The 22,171-nt window shown below is 49.5% G+C and overlaps 1 protein-coding gene across 1 annotated transcript; it reads right to left on the bottom strand.

The window, feature by feature from the left end:
• Window positions 1–6,215: 6,215 nt before the first annotated feature.
• YBX1 (Y-box binding protein 1) lies at window positions 6,216–20,433 on the bottom strand. The gene is made up of 8 exons (XM_053281051.1): window positions 19,949–20,433; window positions 15,970–16,033; window positions 12,364–12,397; window positions 9,857–9,946; window positions 9,289–9,591; window positions 8,197–8,279; window positions 7,838–8,103; window positions 6,216–6,598 (listed from the first exon to the last, which is right to left on the bottom strand). Exons 1-7 carry the CDS (start codon window positions 20,427–20,429, stop codon window positions 7,869–7,871), a joined length of 1,290 nt encoding a protein of 429 aa, XP_053137026.1. The 5' UTR covers window positions 20,430–20,433; the 3' UTR covers window positions 6,216–6,598; window positions 7,838–7,868.
• Window positions 20,434–22,171: the final 1,738 nt, after the last annotated feature.

The following is a 22,171-nucleotide window of genomic DNA, read 5'->3' as shown; positions in this document are numbered from 1 at the left end:
TAAACAGAACCATGAACTGGACTCCTTCCTTGGAGGAACAGCAGGATATAAATATAAACACAGACACATTTGTCTAAATCGGAAGTTTACTACTACCGCAACGATGTACATAGCAATGGGATTTATGCAGCACAATAGCCTTAGATTTCCACCTAATACACACACTAAGATGGTGGTCTCAGAACACTCATGCTGGAAGGCTCTCAAAGGTCATCTGGACGAAACCCTGTTCCAAGGATACCCTGCACTTAAAATATCCTCACGTTGATTTCTGTCCAGGCATTCCTTGCAATGCTGTCAGTGTCTCTCCTCCAATGATCCGATCACAGATTTGCAAGGGGTTCTTTTTGTTTGTTTTTGTTTTTTAGGGAATGTCTAAAACCCTTGGACTCTGTGGACATGTGCCTCCTCTCCCAGCCTTTTCTTTTGCCTTCTAGGCTCCACCTACTCAGTTCCTTCTGCCTGTCTTCCTGCAATCCTCGCCGGGGCTATCTTCATCATCCTCCGGAGGCTGCTTAGCCCACTTGTCAACACGTTCTTTTGCAATTGTGCACAGCTGCCCGGCTGTGACCCCACCAGTGCTGACTAAAGGGATACTATGACAGCCCAAAATGGCATTGGCCATACACGGCGGGAGCCCACAATGTTGAGTCATGTCCCATGTGGTCGCTGAGTCGCTCAATCAGTATTTCAAAGAGGAGAGCAGGGCAACCTTGCCGAGAACAGAGGGAAAACCCTCACTTTGAGCTGAATGACTTGTTTGGACCCTGAAAGCCTTAAACCAGACAACTTAGGCCTTCCTGCAGATGTTGGCCCACAATTTCCCTCGTTCCTATTGGCCCCTATGGCAGGGGATGATGGGAATTGTAGTACAACAGCTGGTGGGTGGGGGTTCCACGTTGTGCAGCCCTGCTTTAAGCATAGATCAGGGGTCTGAAAGAACCACCTCCCAGACGAACCTGCTCCAGCTGCCTCTGTACCAGAAACAGGGCCTCTTTTGCAGTGGCACCCAGAAAGCCCTCCCATCTGACACTTGCCATTCAGCAGTCAATTAAGACCCGCTGGTTCTAACTATTGCTTGGAGATCCGTGTTCTAGGGATGTGCCCCAAATGAAATGCCAACGGCCGAAACTGTTCGTGAAAAACAGCAGTTGAGACGGCTGTTTCGATGGAACATGCTCGTTTTGAGTGCTTTGGCCATAGGAAACAATAGGGAAACTGAGAACACCCCATTGGTCCCCATGGGTAGCTCCTAGGGACACCAAAGTAGGCTGTGTGGAAGGGAATGATGAGTGCTACCTTTTATTCCCTATGTTCACCAGGAATAGCTCAGTGGTAGAATATCTGCTTCATGTGGAGAAGGTCCAAGGTTCCCTCCCAGGCAGCATCTCCAGGTAGGGCTGAGAGAGACTCCTACTTGAAGCCTTAGAGAGCTGCTGCCAAGTGAGATGGACCATGGGTCTGACTCAGTAGAAGGCAGTTCTGTATCTTTATTAGGAACACCCATAGCTCAGTGGCAGAGTATCTGCTTTGCATGCAGACGGTCCTAGGTTCAATCCCTGGCAACATCTTCAGGTAGGGCTGGGTAAGTTTCTTCTCATTCCGTCATCCTAGTAGAGAAGTGCAAACAGGTTCGAATTCAAACTCATTCGGTTCAAACTCGAACCAAACAGGGCATTGAATTGGCAATGCCAGTCTGAGTTCGAACCAAACAGAGCCTGGTTCTATTCGAACCGGTTCGAACCCCCAGGTGCCTACTACTCACCCCAGTTTTGTGCCCCAGAGGCTCTGCATAGGGAATAATGGGCCGGTTCAACTCCCCATTATACTCTATGTAGAACCTTTTAGAACAGGCTCTAGTTGGGTTCAGATTCAAACCAAACCAGTTTTGTGCACATCCCTACATTCTAGAAAGCAGCTGCTAGTTATTTTGGACAATATTGACTCATGCTTTGCCTGACGTAGCATAAGGCAGCTACATATAACCTCCAAACCGCTGGGATCAGTTTGCAGTAACTCCAAGGAATCATCTTCTGTTCCTTCCTTAACGACAAGACAGCCACCTTGCTAAAGCTAAGCAGGTCTACACCCGGTTGGTGCCTGGAGGGGAGACAATCTGGGAAGCCCATGGCCACCACCGTGCAGACAAAATGTAATAAAAACAAAGAAGGGGGGGGGCACCATGAGTCAGTGCAGGATGACCCAACCCTGTCACAGCTCCGACTGGTTTGTTTTCCTACATTCATTCATTTTTACTATGGAAGACTAGACGGCTGGTCAGGGACAAGCTTCCAAACAGAAGTGGGGAGTCTTGTGACATCTATAAAATCAAGAACAGTTGCTAGAAGACGCATCCGAAGAGTTGCAGGCCCCACTTAGGCGGTTACATAGAAACGTAAGAATAGCGATGTGCAAACTGATTCAGGTACAAATAAATTTGTACCCTAATCTAGTTGATTCGAGTGATTCAGAGACAAAACAAATCACCCCTGTGGTCCATTGGCTAGATTCGGGTACAAATTGAATCGCGCCTGATTCAATTTGAATCGATTTGAGTTTCGGATCCCTCCTGTTAATTCCTCCAGATTCCCAGCTTTCATTAAAAAAAAAGAAAAGAAAAAGCTTAGCTCTAGCCCTTATAGAAGTGGAGTTATGGAGCAAAATGTGTGGTCACTATTTTTCAAGTGTTTGTATTCTTTGGTGTATAGTAACTTTCACTCAATGAATCCTTATGACGATTCATTACACACCTTCATTTCTTCTATTCATTTTGACTGCTTTTCAACAGTGCCAGTTGTCAACTGCCATGTGCCAACTACACCCCACTCCCACCCGCAAGGCAGTGAGGTACTACTCAGTTTAAGTTACGTGCCTAATGGGTAGAGGCTACCGCCCAAATTGCAGAGGAATTGGGCAAAGGGCTGGTTATTGGTGAATTGTTGAAGTTTTAGTGTCTTTGGGGCAGATTTGGGGCATAAAGTTGGATCTGGGGCAGAAGAGTGGGATGGGGTGGTAGTGCCTAATGGGTGGAGGCTACCACCCCAATTGCAGGGTGATTGGGCAAAGGGCTGATTTTTGGTGAATTGTTGAAATTTACGCGCCTTTAAGGTTTCCCCCGATAAGGTATCATGGAGGTGTATCGCTTCACGTCTGGGGGAAAGGGGTGGCCTAGAGCAGTGTGGGGTTGGTGGCAGTGCCCAAGGGGGTAAAGGAAGCTACCAGAACTTTTTCAAAGGATTTGGGCAGAGGGCTGATTTTTGGTGATTTGTTGAAGTTTACACATCTTTAAGGTTTTTCTCCATAGGGAATCATGGAGGTTTCAGCAGCCCCCAAACTGCACTTGGGGGGTGCTGGGGTGGCCCAGAGCGAGTGGCAGTGTAGTGAACAGAGGGTGCCAGCCACCCCATGGGTTTCTAACCCATGGGGTTCAGGGTTCTGTTGTTTCTGAGGTGTTTTGAGTGTAGATTCTCTGGTAGCAGATGAGATTTTCAATACACACCATGACTCCACTCTCATTTGCTACCATAGAATCTACACTGGAATACAGGAGAGGTTTACCATTGCCATTTCCCGCACAATATGAGATGATCTTCCTGTATCACTGCTGCCCCACAGAGGAAAGTCTGGGAATCATACCAGCAGGGATTCGAATGGGCAACCTTCTGCTTGTTAGTCAAGCATTTTCCCACTGCACAACGGAAGGTGACTTATTTTTAACTTTAAAAGTAACTTCTAATATGAAACTTTTAAAAAATGTAATTTTAAGTATCATTTTAGTCTTTTTACATCGTATCTATTTTATTAATGTTGTGAGCCACCCTGACCAGTAGTGTACTGGAGGGGCAGGGTATACATATTTTTAAATAAATAAATATAAATTAGTTCAACTCAAAAGATTTTGCGTTGCTATACTCCCTTCACAATCTAAAGCCCTGTTCACCCAGGCTCTTAATTAAATACAGTTTTAAGTGTTTTAACAGTTTTAAAATTTTCAATTGTTGTAATGTTTTAACTTTTTCTGTTGTCATTTATTTTGTTTTGTTGCAAACCACCCAGAGATGCAAGTTTTGAGTGGTATAAAAATGTTAAATAAATAATAAACAAATGCCCTCTTGTTGGAAACACAACATTTTCAGTACAGATCGTAACACCAGCAGCTAAGAAACTTCAGGGTTATTAAAATAAGAAAAGCATTTCATTCATACAGAAAGGCCAGTCCTCAAGGGGTCACATTTCTAGAGTTTGAGTCTTACATTCATTATGAAGCTCTTTATTCCAAGCCAGATCTTTGGCTCATCTTGGTCAGTGTGATCTACAGGCCACTGTTCTCCAAGGATTGAGGCTCCAGCCCTTTTAACTGCAGGCTGAACTTGGGCCTAGTTCAGTATTAGAAGTTCTAATAAGTTTTCATTTATACTAATACTACCTAGTTCGGTATTATAAGTTCTAGCTTTTATCATCCTTTAAATTCATTGAGGTCCCAGTATAGCCAGCAAATTCTGCAAAATTCCACGGAATGTATCTTTCGCCAAAATGTTTGAACTGTAAGATCCACATTTCTAAATTTCAAACGCATTCAAGTTGTCTTGAATGCACATGGTTCAGACACAAAGAGATGTACCAAAAGGGTTAGGATTTGTTTTGTCATACTTCCCAATTACCTACAGAGACCAAAATCTCCATAAACAACCCAGCCTCAATAAAAATGAATGTTTGAAGCTGAAGAACTACAGATTTCAAGTGGTTCTTTTACTTCCCCTTTTGCAAGCACATTAACAGAAAATTGTGACACACAATTTCTTGAACTTACCAAGTGTAATCTACACAAGATGACTTTGCTCAAGTGACACACCACCCTTCCCAATTATCCCTATATGGCAGTTCGATCCCATCATTCATGTCTCATTGCCAACTTTCTAACTCACCACCAGAACCCCCCAAAGTAGGGGAGGCTGAAAAGATAACCTTCACAGCGGAGGGCTTGAAACTGGCTTTCAGTCCTAACCTAACCATGGCTAACCATTTGAACCATGGCTCTTCGACCGTCAAACTGAGAAGCAGGCTCCTTTTGACGTGCTGTGCCAAGAATCATTCTGTTGCACCCTCAGGGGAAGAAGTCTTGGATAGCCTAGTTTCTAAAGAATTTTGAACAGCTCATGTGAGAGGACAGCTTAAGGCACTATCTAAAAGATGGTGCTATTTAATCCAATACCTCAATATTTGCTTTATTACAAGGGTTATCCCATTTTTTGGTACTAGAAATCAGGAGAGTCTTAAATTCCAAGTCCTGTTCCCTTTGGAGTAAATGCAGATCTAAGTGGGATTTAACACCTACATTTTAGGGGGGGGGGGGTCATCCCCTTACAAAAGGAGGCGGCAGGGAAGCAGAGCTTTAGAGCAGATGAGCTCCTTGGTGAAACTGAATTGCCACGTCCCTGCAGCCTTCCAAGTCCTGGACACTACATGCCTGCTTCTTGGTTTACGATTTCAACTGGTTTCATGTTTCCAGCAGGTCAAATGCCCCCGATTCCTTTGGCCTCTTACCAGTGACGGCTGCTTTCCCAGTAAACGCTTGGACTCGCTGGGGTTAAGATTGACATGAGGGGATGCCAGCTACGATGCAATTGTGGGATAATATGATCTTCACAAGGGCTCAGTGAGGTTCACCTCCAGTGATTTCCAGAATCACTCCTCCACACCCTCATTCTCAGAGCTCTTTGGCCCTAGGAGACGGAGGCATGCCTCCTCTCCTGCCATTGCTCCCCGGCAACTGGTATTTGGAAGCATCCTGCCCGAGCCTTGAAGCAGACTAGTAGCTATTGAGAGGATGTCCCTCATGAATTTGTCTAAGCCCTTCTAAGCCATCCAAGCCAGTGGCCATCACCTGGCAGGCGTTCCCAACCTGTAGTCCTCCAGATGTTGCTGAACTACAACTCCTATCACCCACTGCAACAATTGTATAATTTATATATATTGTATAAGCCTCTTATCATATCCCACCCAGAGTTGTAGCCTTGCCTCATAAGGAAGGTGCTCCAAGCCTCTGATCATCTTGCTTGCCTCTGCACCTTTTCCAATTCCAAAATATTAAGTTAACTCTGCTCTCAGAAGGCTTTCCCACATATGAAATGGACAACACATTCATGCCTAAGGATTTTCCAAAGAGGAATTTGTTTCTGGACAGTTTTAAAGAGAATCATAAGCATGCCACACCATGCCAGGCAATTCTTAAGACCTTTATTAAGAGATGCTTGCAGTTTGACTTGAAAAAATCAGGTGTATTTTTCATACAAATTAAAAATGAGGTTCTTAAAAATCCCAACTTGACCAGATATGAAACAATTTAAAAACCTTTAAAGGTGTATTGAGAAAAAACAGGCCTTTAAAAAACATGTTTGTGGCTCCCAAAAGGAGACTGCTTTAGGTAAAAATAATAAAAATTCCATGCTGCATAGATAATGCAGATAGTTCGAGTTATCTGGTCAACAGCAAAAAGCAAGCACTTAAGGTCTTCAGTTCCAATTCTTCTTTTCATTTCTTATTGCTGGAATTTCATATTTCTCTTTTACTTCATACTCTCTCTTCTTTGATGACTAAACTGAAAAGAGAAAGACAAGAAGCGTTATGACCTTAACCAGCTGGGCAAAATCCACATCCCATAAAGGTTAGCCGCAGATTTGGTTCTGAGATTCCCCCCACATGGCACCACAGATACACCGACTCCGAGCCTCTCTCTCACCAGATGAGGTCCTTAACCTGTGCTACGCGGTACCACTTTCACCTGCAGATGGGAGATCCGCATGACAGAACGCTCTCCAATGCAAAACGTACCTCTGCTTAGGAAAAGGCTCTAACCTAGTCAGCTCTCAACAGGAACACTTCATTTGACTCACGACTGATGAAGATTTTATAGGGCCAGCTCAGAAGTTCACACATTTATTTATTTATCCATTTGTACACCACCCCAAACTTTCGTTTCTGGGCAGTTAACAACAGCATAGCATAAAACACGTTAAAAACATATACAAGAACTTAAAACAATTTTAAAATAAACCAGAGATTAAAACCTAAAAAATTTAAGAAGTTGAGAAAGCTTGGGCGTATAATAAGATGGGTTTTCAGGTGTTTTTTTAAAAAATTGCCAGAGATGGGGAGAATTGTATCTCAACAAGGAGCGCATTCCACAATCTTGGGGCAATGACCGAGAAGGCCCTTCTCTGTGTAGCCACTAAACGAGTTGGCGGTAACTGGAGACAGACCTCCTCCGATGACCTCAATGGGCGGTGGGGCTCAGAGTGAAGAAGACGCTCTCTTAGATACCCAGGGCCTAAGCCCATTTGAGGATAGCCCCCTTGTACACTTCAGCGGGGAAATGTTAAGCAGAAGGTTGCCAGTTCGAATCCCCGCTGATACTATATCGGGCAGCAGCGATAGAGGAAGATGCTGAAAGGCATCATCTCGTACTGTGCGGGAGGGGGCAATGGTCAACCGCTCCTGTATTCTACCGAAGACAACCACAGGGCTCTGCGGGCGCCAGGAGTCGAAATCAACTTGACGGCACACTTTACAGTTCATTGGGCACTTTCTAAGCCTCTAACTGAAAACAGGGGTTCTCAGCCTTGAGTCTCCACATGTAGTTGGGAGTACAACCCCCATCATTCCCTGCAGTCATTGTGGCGGGGAACAATAGGCGTTGTAGTACATCATCACCTGGGGACCCAAGGTTGAGAAACCTGGCAACAGGCCTATGAGCTGCCAATTTAATCAGCTGCCAAGCCCTTTCCCCTCTGCTGGACACGACAGAGCTCTTGGGGAAAGGAGTTCCACAGGCACGCACCCGGATGATGGTAGAGATGGTAAGCCGGCATTTACTCAGCCCCGCCCTGCTCGGCCTCGGGAGCGGACGTGTTCTCAGCTGGTGTTTCGGCTGCCTTTGTCTCTTTGCCATCTTGTGGTTTAGGGTTTTCTGGGCGTCTGCGTCGGTAGTTGAAGTTACGTCGGTACCGACGCTGAGGTGGCTGCTGACCCTGGGCCTCATCACCTTGGTTCTCCTTGTCTTCTTCGTTGCCTTCCTCCCTAGGCTGTCGTTGACGAGGAGGACCCCTGAAAGGCCGACAAGCTGTTAAGCATCTCCCTGCCCTTCCCTAGCAGGGAAGAGACACGCCCGCGCCCCAGAGGGGTGGGGCAGAAGCTCACCTGCGATAGCGTGGTCTGTAACCCCGATACATGTTCTGTCTGCCAGGTCTGCCTTGTTCTCCTGAACCCTGGCTGTCGGCACCCTGGCAGGTGGGAAAGAGGAGGAGATCCACTGAGCAGGCGGATCACAAATGCATCAAAAACCACGGAGGAGGCCACGCCCTTTCATCAGGACCCACCAATCCACTAAATTGCCCCCAACCCCCAGAACGACGAGCTGCTGCACGTGGCTTAACTTGGGCGACGGCTGGGTGCCGTTGCTCAAAGCAGCCCCGTTCTTCATAGGTGACACAGCGGCCTGGCTTGGCTTTCAGGAGTTCAGTGGACAGCCCAGGAATTGGGGGGATTTCAGCACAGGGGAGGCATCAGACTGCAAGGGCAGGACCCCACTGCCCTGTGTGGGTCCGTCCACTTCTGGCTGGCCCACAGGGCAAGGGGGAACGGCACGGGCCCTTCCAAACTTCCACAAACGGCATCCTCACTACTGGATGTGGCTCACTTGTCCGATAGAGCGGTTTAGGGTCTGCCTTTATTTGAGGTTTCTCCCGCCAGATATTTAAATTAACCTGTGGCTCTCCAATATAGAACATTCTCTTTAGCTCGCTTCCACGCATTTCCCTCTGCGGTTTTAGAAGGCAGGGACAAGGAAGCCCCTTACTTAGCGCATCTTTCTTTGCGTGGCGATAAAGCGGTCGAGTCAATTACTCATTCTATTATATTGCAAATTTTATAATGACTTTCGGGCTGCTCTCATTGATCCACATCTAAGCAGCGGCTGTGGCCGTGCAGATCAATCTTGCATCAGCCATTTACTTCCGGGTCGAGACACTGAGGTTACCTATAATGTGGCCCAATTTCTTCGGACTGCCAACAGGATCGGACACGTTATGGCATCTTCTACAGCCCTTTCATCTCTCTGTATTACAGGTTTTGGATATTATGTTCTGATGCACCCCCCGCCCTTCCTTTTTCTGGTCAGCAACCGAGTTTTATAATATTATTTTATAATAATAAAATACCACTTCAATCCCAGCAGCGCAGAGTGCTACCCCCCCACCCACCCCCCCGAGGGCAGCAGGGAGCCCTCCTTACCTCCACTATCTCTCCTTGCACAGGAGCATTGGAATACTGTGGCCGGCGGCCGTAAGGCCGGCGTGTGTAGTACGGGGGATACCGCCTCCGGCGGTAAGGGCGGCGCTGCTGGGACTGGCCTTCCGGCAAGCTCTCCGAGCCCTCGTTCTTCTCCCCGCTCTCACTGTTTTGGTAGTTTTGCTGGTAGTTGCGTGGAGGGCCTCTGCGCCGCGGATATCTTCGGTACTGGTTACGGTCTGCTGCGTACTTACTGCCTTGCACTGGGACGCCGCCGGGACCTGTAACGTTGGCGGCCTCTGCTCCCTGGAAGAGCCGCCGGGAAGGAGCAGGGAAAAGAAAGGCAGGGGTGGCGGCTCAACTACACCAGGGAAATACATCACGGCAGCCTTCCAGCGGGCTTTGGACTACAACTCCCATCACCCCCGGCCACAGTGGCCAACACCAGTTTGGGATGATGGAGGAGGGTTGGCGCTGGGCAGCCCTCCAGAAGGCAGGAGCACCTTGATGGCAGCCTCTACCCAGCCCACCCGCCCAGAAGCCAAAGGAGGGAGCAGCGTGGCCCGCTCACCTTTTCTCCTTCAACCACGTCGAACTCCACAGTCTCTCCGTCTCCTACACTGCGAAGGTACTTCCTGGGGTTATTTTTCTTTATAGCCGTCTGAGGAGAGAACGCGGCAGATTGAGGCATTCGCACCCGGGAGCGCCCTGGTTTCACAAGCGGCCACGTCTGGGCTGAGGCCACACCCAGCGGCAACAATGCTTGAGAAGAGGATGGAAGGAGGAGGATCGCCTTGGGCACAATTCAGCCGCTGCTGAACGACAGCTCCCATCATCCCTGGTTATCTGGGGACGACTTGGTGGACAATATGGCTTACTGTGTCCCCTCCAGGTCTAAGCTGATGGAGAAAAATCCCCTTCCCTCTTGCACAACACTAGAACCAGGGGTCCTGATTGCCAAGACATTTAGGACTGACAAAAAGAAGTACTTTCCCCACACAACGCATAATCCACCTATGGAATTCTCTGCCACTGGATGTGGCGACAGCCAACAGCATGGATGGCTTCGGGGGGGGGGGGTCTCGATGAATTCATGGAAGACGACAGGTCTATCCGTGGCTACTAGTTGGAGGGCTCTAGGCCAGCTCCAGCCTCAGAGGCAAGATGCCTCCAAATACCAGTTGCAGGGGAGCCGCAGCAGGAGAGAAGAGGGCATGCACAGACCTCTTGCCTGGGGGCTCCCCAGAGGCATCTAGTGGGAAACTAGATGGGCCTGGGGCCTGATCCAGCAGGGCTGTGCTTAGGTTCTAACTTGCCAAGCCAAATCTGGCTCGAGAGGAATGAGACGGGAGCAGCAGCTCTTCCAATGCAATGCAGGGAAATCCGTTGACAAGCTGGCATCAGCCCGCCCCTCCCGAACTGGCCTCTGGGGGGAAAGAGAGCAACAGGCTTTCCTCGCATCCTCAGCCAGCCACGTGACCACTTGCATTAAGCTGACCTTCAGCGTTTGCTCACCAAACACTTTTCGGTGTCAATAGTAACAGCTGCACTGGGCAGAGCGCTGAATTGTGCTGACGGCGGCCACTCACCCCATTTGTTAATTGGACAGCGGAAGCAGCCCCAATGCCCTCGTTCTGTCGCAGCAGCAGAAGCTGGCCACAGCCAGGAGCGGGGGCCACGCCACGGCGCCCCCGTCTCCCTCACTCCGCCCAGGAAAGGGGAGCCTGGTCGGCACCCAGGGTGGCTAGACACTAGGAACGCGCCACGGCCAGCAAGGCCTTCGTGCAAGCAACAGGCACGTCTCGCCTGCTCCGCGGGGGTGCTCGAGTCGAAAACCGGCGCCGGCTTCGCGTCCCCTTCAATCTCTACAAGGTTTTTCATGATCAGCACCCCGGAGCAATACAATCTCTACAACTGGGCCAAGCAAGGGTTTGAACTTTCCATAGGCGTAGAACAGCTGACCCACTGGTTCCAAATCCTTCAGCACTGGTTCAAGCACCTGGTTATATTCATGAAGGATAAAGCTATTGGGGGGGGGGGAGATATCTCTGAACGTAAGAAGAGCCTTGCTTCTGGGAAGCCCACAAGCAGGAGATGAAGGCATGCCCTCTCTCCTGCTGTTGCTCCCCAGAGACAGCCTGGAGGTGGCCTTTAGCCTTGCTGAGTGAAGCGGCATCTTTTAAAAGTGACGATTTTCTTTATTTTAAGCTGGGGGTGAGCAACCGGGCCTATCCAACCCCGCCACAACATCCTTCCAGGGACTGTACCTCATATGTCTGTTTTTAGACTGTGAGCCCTTTGGAGAGAGGGAACCATCTTATTTATTTATGTAAACCACTTCAGGAGCTTATTTTATTTATTACATTTCTATACCACCCTAGCCATCCAAAGGCTCCGGGTAGTGCACAAATACTTTTGTTGAAAGTAGTAGAAAGTAGTAGACTTGTCCTCCAGGAATTCATCTCGCCCCATCACCACATCCCAAGGCAGAGAAGTCTATCACGAGAACTTGGGGGGTACAGTGGTGCTCTTTATTTTGGAACTAGCAACACGGTTAAATTCAGAAAGGGCCAAGAAAAAGCAGCAGCTCCAAAAGAGCCTCATCCCCAATCAGGACGAAGCCTCAGCTCCCACAGTGGAGCATCAAGGCAGATGACACCACCCAAAACAGGGTAAAGATGCGTGAGGAAGCCAAGGGCTTTGCTCAGCTCTCTTTTCCCTGTTGTGCCAGACGTTTGTTTGTGAACCCAACTGCTGTCAAGAGGGAAAGATACAAACGAAGGCAGGGTATAATGCCGGGCGAGGGGCCAAATGCAAAACGCAGGGGGCCAACAAGCACATAGAGGGATGCAAGAGGGAAAGGGCGATTTGGAAGGAAAGCAGCAGTCTGAGACCACAAACCAAGCAGTGCTGACCGTGCTGGTCAACTGCAGGCTAAGAACCCCTATAACTTTTGCACTTCAGAAGAAAAGATTCTCCTTTTCTTTCGAAGCAACTGATTTCCCATCAGCAGCACGGAGAGCCTCCCCTCCCTCTCAGCCAAGGCACACACCCCATCACTTGCAGCAAGAGGCTTACCTGGTGGACAAACACATCTTCCTTGGTGTCATTCCTGAAAAACAACAAGCCTTCCAGTCAGAAGATGTGACATGAAGAACAAGCATTCTCCGGCAAGGAGTGGCACTGAGTTCTGGACAGAGGCCAGCCTACAAGCCAGCTTTGGGGTCTTGCCAAGGAGCAGCTTACACGACTCCACTCCCTCCCACGGTTCACACCCATGACTTGCTGGAGCTAAAAATATGGGGCACGCACTCACTGGGAAGGTTCACATTTCTTCCTGAAAACCCTTGCAACTCCAGCGACAAGCACCAAGCCGGTTGAGTCGAAAGGGAGCCAAAATGCGGCCTTGGACACAGAAAAGCTCTTTTCCATAGAAACATTTTCATTCATATTTGATCAAAACTCTTGACGGGAACAATCTCTGGAGGAATATTCCAATCCGGCACCTTACTTTTTCTATTTCTAATCACAAGATCTACTGTCCGCCCAAACTGGCTTTATGTTTAGAGGGGAACATTTAAAAGCAGACAAATGAAAAATAGAGCTTGTGATGTGTGTCAGGGCTGGCATACTGGACACTGCATTAACCACACAGACCACTGTGGGTTGGAAGTCTGCAACGGGAAGCCGGTGGGCTTACTTGGCCTAAGGTTAGCCTTGCCATTTGCAGGAGAAGCTCCCCACAGGGAGGGTTTTCTGTGTGCCAAGCAGAGTTTACAAGCATGCATGCATGGGACCGCAGGTGGAACAACAGGTGTGTCTTTTTTACAATCTTGTTTTTAAATTTTGCTGTAAACTGCCTTGGGATTGTTTTAATGAAAGGCAGTATATAAATGTAACAACAAACAAACAAACAGTTTGCTAAACCAGATGCACAGAAAGATCAAGTCCCATCACCCTGCACAGGGCACAGCCATTTTGAAGGTATTATTATTATTATTAATTTGATTTCTATACCGCCCTTCCAAAAACGGCTCAGGGTGGTTTACACAGAGAAAGAAAGAAAGAAAGAAAGAAAGAAAGAAAGAAAGAAAGAAAGAAAGAAAGAAAGAAAGAAAATGGCCTCCATCCAGGGAAGCAACTAACACGCTCATGTGAATTCTGGGGACTGGCCCTCGCCACCCTGTACAGATGCTCTCTTCACACTCCTGCCTTAAGGGGCCTATCTTTGGTTCCTAACTAAGCTCTTCTGGCTTCTGCCCAGCAAAATCCTCAACTCCTTTTTAAAATTATGTTTATTTTTTACATGTATATCCCACTTTTCTGTCAAGGAGCTTGATCTTCAAAACTAGAGATGTGAAGGCCAGGGGAACCCACAAACACAAGCTTTTTCTTTTTTTGGGGGGGATTCCATGGGGTAAAACACTTCCCCCCATTTTTTCCCAGGCTTTCACAGCTCTATTTAAGACACAGCTGCATATCGGCCAAGATGAACTGGTAGTTAAAACAGCGGGCAGAGCACTGTTTCACCAGTGCTGCTATTCAGCACTCTAGACCAGAGATTCTCAGCGTTGGGTCTTCAGATGGAGATGATGGGAGCTGAAGTCCAATGACATCTGGAGACCCAGCATTGAGAATCCCCACTCTAGACTGCTATGAACACTACAAGAAAATGTCCACAAACACAAAGAGAAGGCCTCAGGGTGAAGCGGCCAAGGTTGGGGGGAATATTGCCTCTTTCCTAAGACCCCTCCCCACTACACACACACAAACACACACTTGACTGCAGACAAAGGAGAACACTGTGTCAACCCAATTCCAGAAATGCTAACATTGCAACAGCATGTGACTAACATGGGTCAACACGATTTGCACAACAAATAATTGTAAATACTACAAATAATCTGATATTGTTTTAATAGTTCTAACTTTTTAAATTTTAGTTGTTGAAATATGTTCATCTTCTTATTGGTTGTTTTTATTGTCCCAGAGAACTTGCGTTTTGGGCGGTATAAAGTTATGCTAAATAAGTAAGTAAAATATACAAGTAAGGCACTGCAATGGGATGCCTGCAGAAGCCAACTGTGGAAACCACCGTGGGCAAGTGTATGAGTGACGGAAAAGTAAAGTAAGCTCTAGTATTTTTATTGACTAGATGTTTCTCAATTGCAATGCCTTTGAAGAGATTTTAAAAAAAAAAAACTGCAGGGCATTTCTCTGGGTTAGGCCCAATGGCTTGCAATCTAATTAGCAGCACTTCTGTTGAAAAATAACTAGAGCCAGTCAAGTTTTCCATCACCCATAGCCACTTACTGCTTCCATTGGAAGTTGCGTTGGCTTCATTTCGGTGGCTGCTTCTCTTGATTATAACTTTGTTTTATAGACTCATGCCTATTTCCTGTTTCCGTAAACCCACAAAAAGTTGCTGGAACCGTTTTATAAGATCTAGTGGATCTGGCTAGCTTAGTCAAGAACCAAAGAGAGGCCCCCTTAAGGCAAGAGATCATCTGCACAGAGCAGTGAAGTGTGACCCACGCAAGTCTTAAAGATGCTGGGAAATGTTCTAGATCGTGGTGGCTGGAACAAGCCAGTTCCTGGAATTCACATGTTAGTTGCTTCCTCGGGTGGAGGCAAGACCTTCAAAAGGGCTGTGCCCGGTGCAGGGTGATGGGACTTGATCTTTCTGTGCAACCGGTTTAGCAAACTGTTGTCCCACCTGCGGCCCCAGGCACGTGTAAGCTCTGTTTAGAGTGTATATCCTGTGGGGGAGCTTCTCCTGCAAATGGCAAGGTTAGCCTTAGGCCAAGTAAGCCCACCGGCTTCCAGGACTTTTAATCAGGGTCATGGGACTTGATCTTCCATGTCTGAAGTTCGGAAACCAGCAACCACCTGGAGTGGGCCGTGCCAGGGAGGGGAGCTCTCCTTCCATCCTCTCCTGCCTGCCTTCCAGACCCTTCAGGGCCAACCCCTCTGCTTTGCTTTGCAATTCCTTTCTTGGGAGTGTGGGGCATGCAACCAAGCTGAACTTGTGGGGAAGGGGGCTCTTCAGCTGAGGGATACAATCACTTCCTAACTTTGGCCACACCACTTGTGTTGAGTCATGTTCTGTTTGTAACCACAGTGAGCTCTGCAACTCCTTTAGGAGTGTGGCTGTCTAGACTGCTTTCTCTTTCTAAGGTAGGGCTGAGAGACTCCTGCTGGCAACCTTGGAGAAGCTGCTGCCAGTCTGTGTTGACCAGACCTACTCAACTTAGGCCCCCAGCTGTTTTTGGATTACAACTCCTATAATCCTCAGCCACAGTGGCCCACAGCCAGGGATTATGGGAGTTGTAGGTCAACATCTGCAGGTGGGCTGAAGCTGAGCAGCCCTGGCGTAGACAATACAGAGCCAGATGGACCAAGGGTCTGACTCAGTATATGGCAGCTCCCTATGCAGACCAACATAGAACTGTCACGATAACACTGTCCAAAACAGCATACCAATGTTTTCAGGGAGAGACCCCTAAATCGACCCACTGACATAGAACGCCAAGAAGTACAAGCAGGATGGGATGGGAACTCCTATACCAGCATCAAGGCATGGGATTAAAGGGCCAATAACATCACTGGCCTGAAAGCACGTATTTGACTTGCTCAGATATTGCAATTGACACACAAGCACCGGGGTCGCCAGTCCCTTCTCACCTGTTGATGAAGCCATAGCCGTTCCTTACGTTAAACCATTTCACTGTCCCCAAAACCTTCGTTGCTACAAGAGAGAGGAAACAAGAGCACAAGTTAAGGCTTGCAAAGCTGACACGGGGCCCCCACCTCTTATTACAAAGGTGTACGTACACACACACACACACACACACACACACACACCCCCTCAGGCACCAGTTCTATCACAGATCAAAGCTGAATACAATCATCGCCTCACACTCCAAGCTTCCCCCAGGAGACCGCTTAACACAGCTGCTGTGTTACGAATGGCAGCTGGTCTCCTCTGCCACGAACTCTTTCAGTGCAGTGTTCCCTGTTGTTAGAGGTTCCCAGATGTTGACTACGACTCCCATCATCCTCAGCCAAAGGCCACTGCAACTGGGGGTTATGGGAGTTGTAGTCAACAACATCTGGGAGTCCCTGTTAGAGGGAACACTGCTGCCACGGCAAGATTCCGACTCTGCACTCACAAAGGGGCTAACACTGCTTCAACTTTCCAGGACAATCTGCATATGAAAGGTTTCAAAACAGAAATTGGAATGTACAGTGAATATTGATATACAGCTTTTCAACAAGTGTTCCCAAAGCAGTTTACATAGAAATAAATAAATAAAATATAAAGTGGCTCCTGGGCCCCAAAGGGCTCACAATCTAAAGACAGACACCAGCCAGTGTTCCCTCTAACAGGGATTCCCAGATGTTGTTGACTACAACTCCCATAATCCCCAAGCAAAAGCCATTGCAGCGGGGGATTCTGGGAGTTGTAACCAACAACAACCGGAAATCCCTGTTAGAGGGAACACTGACACCAGCAACAGCCCAATTGGTAGGATGCTGTGCTGGGGATAAAAGTAAATCCTACTAAATTCAACTGAACTTGCTTCAATAGGTCACAGAAACATCATCATTTGTATCCACTATTGTGATTTAGCACTGTAAGAGCTGTTGCAGTGTAGCAGTTAAGGATGAGCTCAAGTCCATTGACAATATTTCACCGGATGGTTTCAGACAGTTTAGGACCCTCTCAGCCTTACTTCCCAAACCCTGCAATGGGGGGTGGGTGGGGAGGTGTTGGGTTGCTACCAGCCTACCTTACAAGCAGTACTCCCTGTAACAGAGATGCCCAGATGCAGACTACAGCTCCCATCATCCCCAGCTGCAACATACTTTGGCTGGGGATGATGGGAGTTGTAGTCAACATCTGAGAATCTCTGCGAACACAGCTTACGAGATTGTGGTAAGAAAGTCTCGCAACTAATCTCAGAAAGCATACCCACCTGCAAACTTTTTGTACTCCCCTGCTTCGGGGAGGTGTCGGAGGGGGCTAGTTTCCCCCCAGAACCTCTTTCCCCGCTCTGCACTTGCAGCCAGCAATGCCTTCTGCAGCACCTGAAGCAGTGATAACATTCCTAACAGCCAGTTCACACCAGTCACCAATGTTTTATCTCTAGATTGTACCAGGAAACGAGAGGGGGGTCATTTGTAGGTGCCTTCTTGAGATTTTTTTTTAAAAGGTTGACCAGTACACACACACAAAAGGTGAGTGGGAATATTAGCAGTGCTCTAGGTGTGCTTAAGTGCTGCTGAAGCTGCCATGACCTGTAGAGGCACAGCTAAAAAATGTTTTTAAAGAGAATTAAGTCTTAATTCTTGCCCAACATGAAATTCAGATTGCCAGCGGTGACCAGAAGAGAGGTTAAAAACGGTTGTAAGGGCTACTAATGTAGTGTATGCTGACTGCTTCGTAAATTTGAAGCATTCCACATATATGCCAATGATGCAATCCTTCGTACCGTGACTTGGGAGGCATCCCGGTTGGTTGAGAACAGAGGGCTGCATATCCAAAAAGCTTATCTTGACAAGTTAGTCGTGGCTAACTTAAGTGCCATTAAGTTCAATGGCACTTAGCAATTTTTTTTCTTCATCTTTCAGGTTGTTTTATTTAATACACTGCATCTATTATTCAATACAGTCATAAAATATTAAATATAATAATACTAACCTTAAATGCATATGTTCTAATTGAAAACATGGAACTAAAGGAAATGTGCAGGGAGGGAGATAACTTGTGTCATTTCTTGGGTACACATCCCCCCCGGAAGACATGTTGCCTGATCATGTTCACTCAAAAGTAAAACCTGCTAAATTCAACTGAACTTGCTTGCAAAGACACACAAAAAGCCTGCAGCTGTAAGTGTGCCATGTGCAAAGCAGCGGGCTTTTCAACTCACAGCTGACGCCAGTAGACCTTACGCATCCCAAATGGCAAAATAATCAAGCACTGACATCAAATAGCGTGTATGCTCATGCAAGGTTGCCAACTATTGGGGCAGGGGGAATCCAACCTGCTCTCGTGCCTTTAACATCTCTGAACGTGAAGAAATCAGTAGAAGAAGCTTTTCACAGCAGAGAGATATGCCCCTGGCCTGCTCATGGCTGTCGCCAAACACTGCAAGGCAGCACAATGCAGAAGGGGGATCGTTTGAAAGCTAGTAATGCCTAACTTGTGAACAGCTCCAAAAAGGAGCAAGGGGGAAAGTGCCAGGGCTTTTTAGACACAAGCCTAAAAACGCAAGCTGGGAGAAGAACTGTAGTTCAGTGAAAGAGCCTCTGTATTCCATGCAGGAAGTCCCAGAGTCAATCTCTGGGATCTCCAGGAGGGGCTGCGAAAGAAATCCTGTCTGAAACCAGGAGATGCTGCCCGTCAGTGTAGTCAATACAGGGACAAATGGTCTGCCTCAGTATAAGGCAGCATTCTATGTATCAGGGACACTCCCCATAGGCAGACTCCTGCCCTTGATAAATACCAGTTCTCTGGGAAAGGACTGTAGCTCAGTGGAACCGCATTTGTATTTGCAGTGCAGTTGCTTTGCATATGCAGAAAGTCCAGATTCAATTCCTGACAGCATCTGACAGTAGGACTGGGAAAGACTCCTGCCTGGAACCCTAAAAAGCTACTGTCAGTCAGAGCTGGCAATCCTGAGATAGGTGGACTAATGGTCTGACTTAGTATAGGCAGATTAGCACATAAACTGTTCAGGCTTGCACCACAAAATGTGGCCAGAACAGCATCCCCTCTAACAGATTCCCAGATGCTGTTAACTACAACTCCCATAATCCCCAAGCAAAGGCCACAGTCGCTGGGGATGCTGGAAGCTGTAGTCAACAACATCTGGGAATCCCTGTTAGAGGGAAGACTAGTCCAAAGCCGATTACAGAAAGTGGTTGGCGCTAAACATCGATAGCAACCGCAACACACGCTTCTACATGCAGTCTTGATTGCAGGACTTGTCAAAACTGGGTGCCCAGATGTTGCACCACAACTCCGACCACAAGAGCCAAATACCATTGTGGCAAGGGGGGATGATGGGAGTTATAGTGCAACAACATCTGGGCATCCAAGTCGAGGGTCCCCTGGAAGCCACGGGTCACTAAAGACGAGCCAGACAACAACGGCCAAAGCACCACCAAAGCCTCCACGCAGCCGCGCTCCACCAGAGACGGCTACCTCACCCACCCTAGGAACGAAGGGCGCCCGGAACCCTCCTCCGAGGCACACAAAGGCCCCCAGAGCACGCACGCACGGCGGACATCTTGAGACGTCGCCTCGGCCACGCCCCCTCCCTCCCTCCCACCCGTCCAGGCAGCCACGCGCTCCAGCCCTAGCCCTCCCACTCATTTCCCCCACCCCTTTTGGGGCGCGCACGCGCACTGCCACCCGGAGCGCGAGGAGCCTCAACCGCCGCCGAGGGTCTCTCCACCCACCCCCCCTCTCTCTCGAGCGCGCGCGCGCCTTCCAACCAATCAGAGAGCGGGGATTAGAGACGCAAAAAGGGGGGATGAGGGTACTCCGCCCAATCAGCGAGGCGCGCGTACGGGGGGGAAGAAGGCACACACACGCACGCGCGCAGCAGCCGCCCCTCAGGCCCCGCCCCCTGGCTCCCCCCGCCCTTCTCCTCACCGATGACCTTCTTGTCCCCGCCGGCGGGGGGCGCCGCCGAGCCCAGGCCGCCGTTGCTGCTTCCGTTGCCGCTGCCGCCCCCGTTGGTGGGCTTGGCGGCGGCGGGGACGACGACGGCGGCGGCCGTGGTGGGCCCCGCGGAAGCCGCCACAGCCGCCGCGGCGGGGGGCTCCGCCGCCACGGCCGCAGGTAGAGGGGCGGCGGCGGCGGGCGGGGGCGCCTGCTGGGTCTCGGCCTCGCTGCTCATGGCGGCCTCGGCGACTGTCGCTGGGCGGTGGTGGTGACTGGCTTCCGCAGCAGCGCCGCCTCCCGCGCGGTGTTGATGGTGACTCGGGGGCCGGCCGTTGGCGGGGGGGGGCTGCTCCCTGGCTCCGGGCTCGCTGGGCTCCGCTCTCCGCTCCCGATCCCGATCGAACTGGCCGCAATGGCGGCGCGCGCGGGCTAGCCACCCCGCCCGCCCCGCCCACCGCGCGGCGCCCATTGGCCGCGCGGCGCCGCCCGTCAGCTCCCGCGGGGCTCCATTGGCCCGCGCCCATACGCCCCGCCCCTGCGCCGCGCCCCGTTGGCCCGGCCCGCCCGCCTGTCAGAGGAGGCGCCCGACCATTGGCTGCCGTCCGTCCCGCCCCCTCCTTTCTCTCAGGCGCTGGGGTTTGTCGCGCTTGGCTCGCGGCTCCCGCGGGTGGGTGGCTCCTGATTGGCCCTCGGCCCTCACTTGGTGCCCGCCCCCTAGGGGAAAGACCCGGAAATGCCCTTGTCTGGGGCCCTCGAGGCGCTGCACGTGGCTGGGGGAGCCCCCGTCAGGCTGTTGCTGCTGGCGCCGGAGAGACGGCGCCGTCCCAGGGAGCCTGGAGTCCACGAGGCCCGACAAAAGGCGCCCGGACCGCAGCCTGTCAAGGCAGAGCAGGGCCGCAGGGAGAGGACGACAACTCCCATCGTCCGTGATAAATTGTGGCTGGGAGTGATGGGAGTTGTAGTCCAGCCTCCTCTGGAGAGCCACACGTTGCCTATCCCTGGACCTGAAGCCAGAGATTCTCCTACTTGGCTCTCCAGGTGGGTCTGAACTACAATGCCCATCACCCCCTCACCTGTAATAAATTGTGGTTGTGGTGATGGGAGTTGTAGTCTGGCCACCTCTGGAGAGCCACGCATTGGCTGCCCGTGGACCTGAAGCCAGGGGTTCACCAACTCGGTACTCCAGGTGTGAATATCACCTGTTGTGGCTGGGGGTGATGGGAGTTGTAGTCTAATGGCAGCTGGGGAGCCCAGTCTGAGAACCCCAGCTTAAGCCAAGCAGCCCTGCCTGGGGGGCTGCCCCTAAAATAAAATCCCCACGCAGGAGGCTGTTGGTTCAAATCCCTACTTGGTATGTTTCCCAACATATGGGAAACTCCAGTATCGGGCAGCAGCAATCTAAGAAAGTGCTGAAAGGCATCATCTTATACTGCGCAGGAGGAGGCAGTGGTCAACCCCTCCTGCATTCTATCAAAGACAACAACAGGGCTCTGGGTCACCAGGAGTCCACACCGACTCCATAGCCCAACCAACCAACCAAGTTGGCCCAAGACTTTTCAGAGGTCTGTGGCTGGCGTTTCCCTTTTCGTTGCTTTTTGAGACAGAGAGCTGCCTTCAGGCCTGCTTGTGACACCCAGCTTGGGAATCCCCCCCTGCTCTCTGGGACAAGAGGCACCCTTGAAAGTGGTAAGCTCAGCCCATGGGGGACTGCAGTGTCTCTCTGAGTGGCCACCTGCTGTTTAGGGACAGCTAGCCATTTCCTTACTCTTTTTTCTTTTTCTGTGTCACTTCCACTTTGGCGGATTTTTGTCTTGAGAGCAGTATAGAAATAATAATATGAGCATGCTTCCTGAGAAGTAAATCCAACTGAGTTTAAAGGGATGTGCTCCAGAGCAAGGCTGTTTAGGATTACAGCCTTGGATTGCAGTCTTGGGCACACTTGCTGGGGAGTAAATCCCACTGAACTTAGTAAGATTTACTGTGATTTATTGCACTTTGGTCTGTTAAGGGTGGGAGGGACAGACATTGAAGCAAATGTCTCACTTTTTAAAAATGAACGTAAAGAAATTTGCAGGAGGAATAGCCCTGTTAGTTTGTTTGCAAGCAGCAAACACAAGTGCCTGTGACAGCTGAAACATGAACGGGTTTATTTAATATAATATTATTGTATTTATTTATTTATTTGATATACCACCCCATCCAAACAGCTCT

Source organism: Hemicordylus capensis, chromosome 16, assembly GCF_027244095.1.
Source record: "Hemicordylus capensis ecotype Gifberg chromosome 16, rHemCap1.1.pri, whole genome shotgun sequence".
NCBI classification, from domain to species: Eukaryota; Metazoa; Chordata; class Lepidosauria; order Squamata; family Cordylidae; genus Hemicordylus; species Hemicordylus capensis.
The sequence above is the reverse complement of the archived record's forward strand: the minus strand, read 5'-3'. Positions and strand labels throughout refer to the sequence as shown.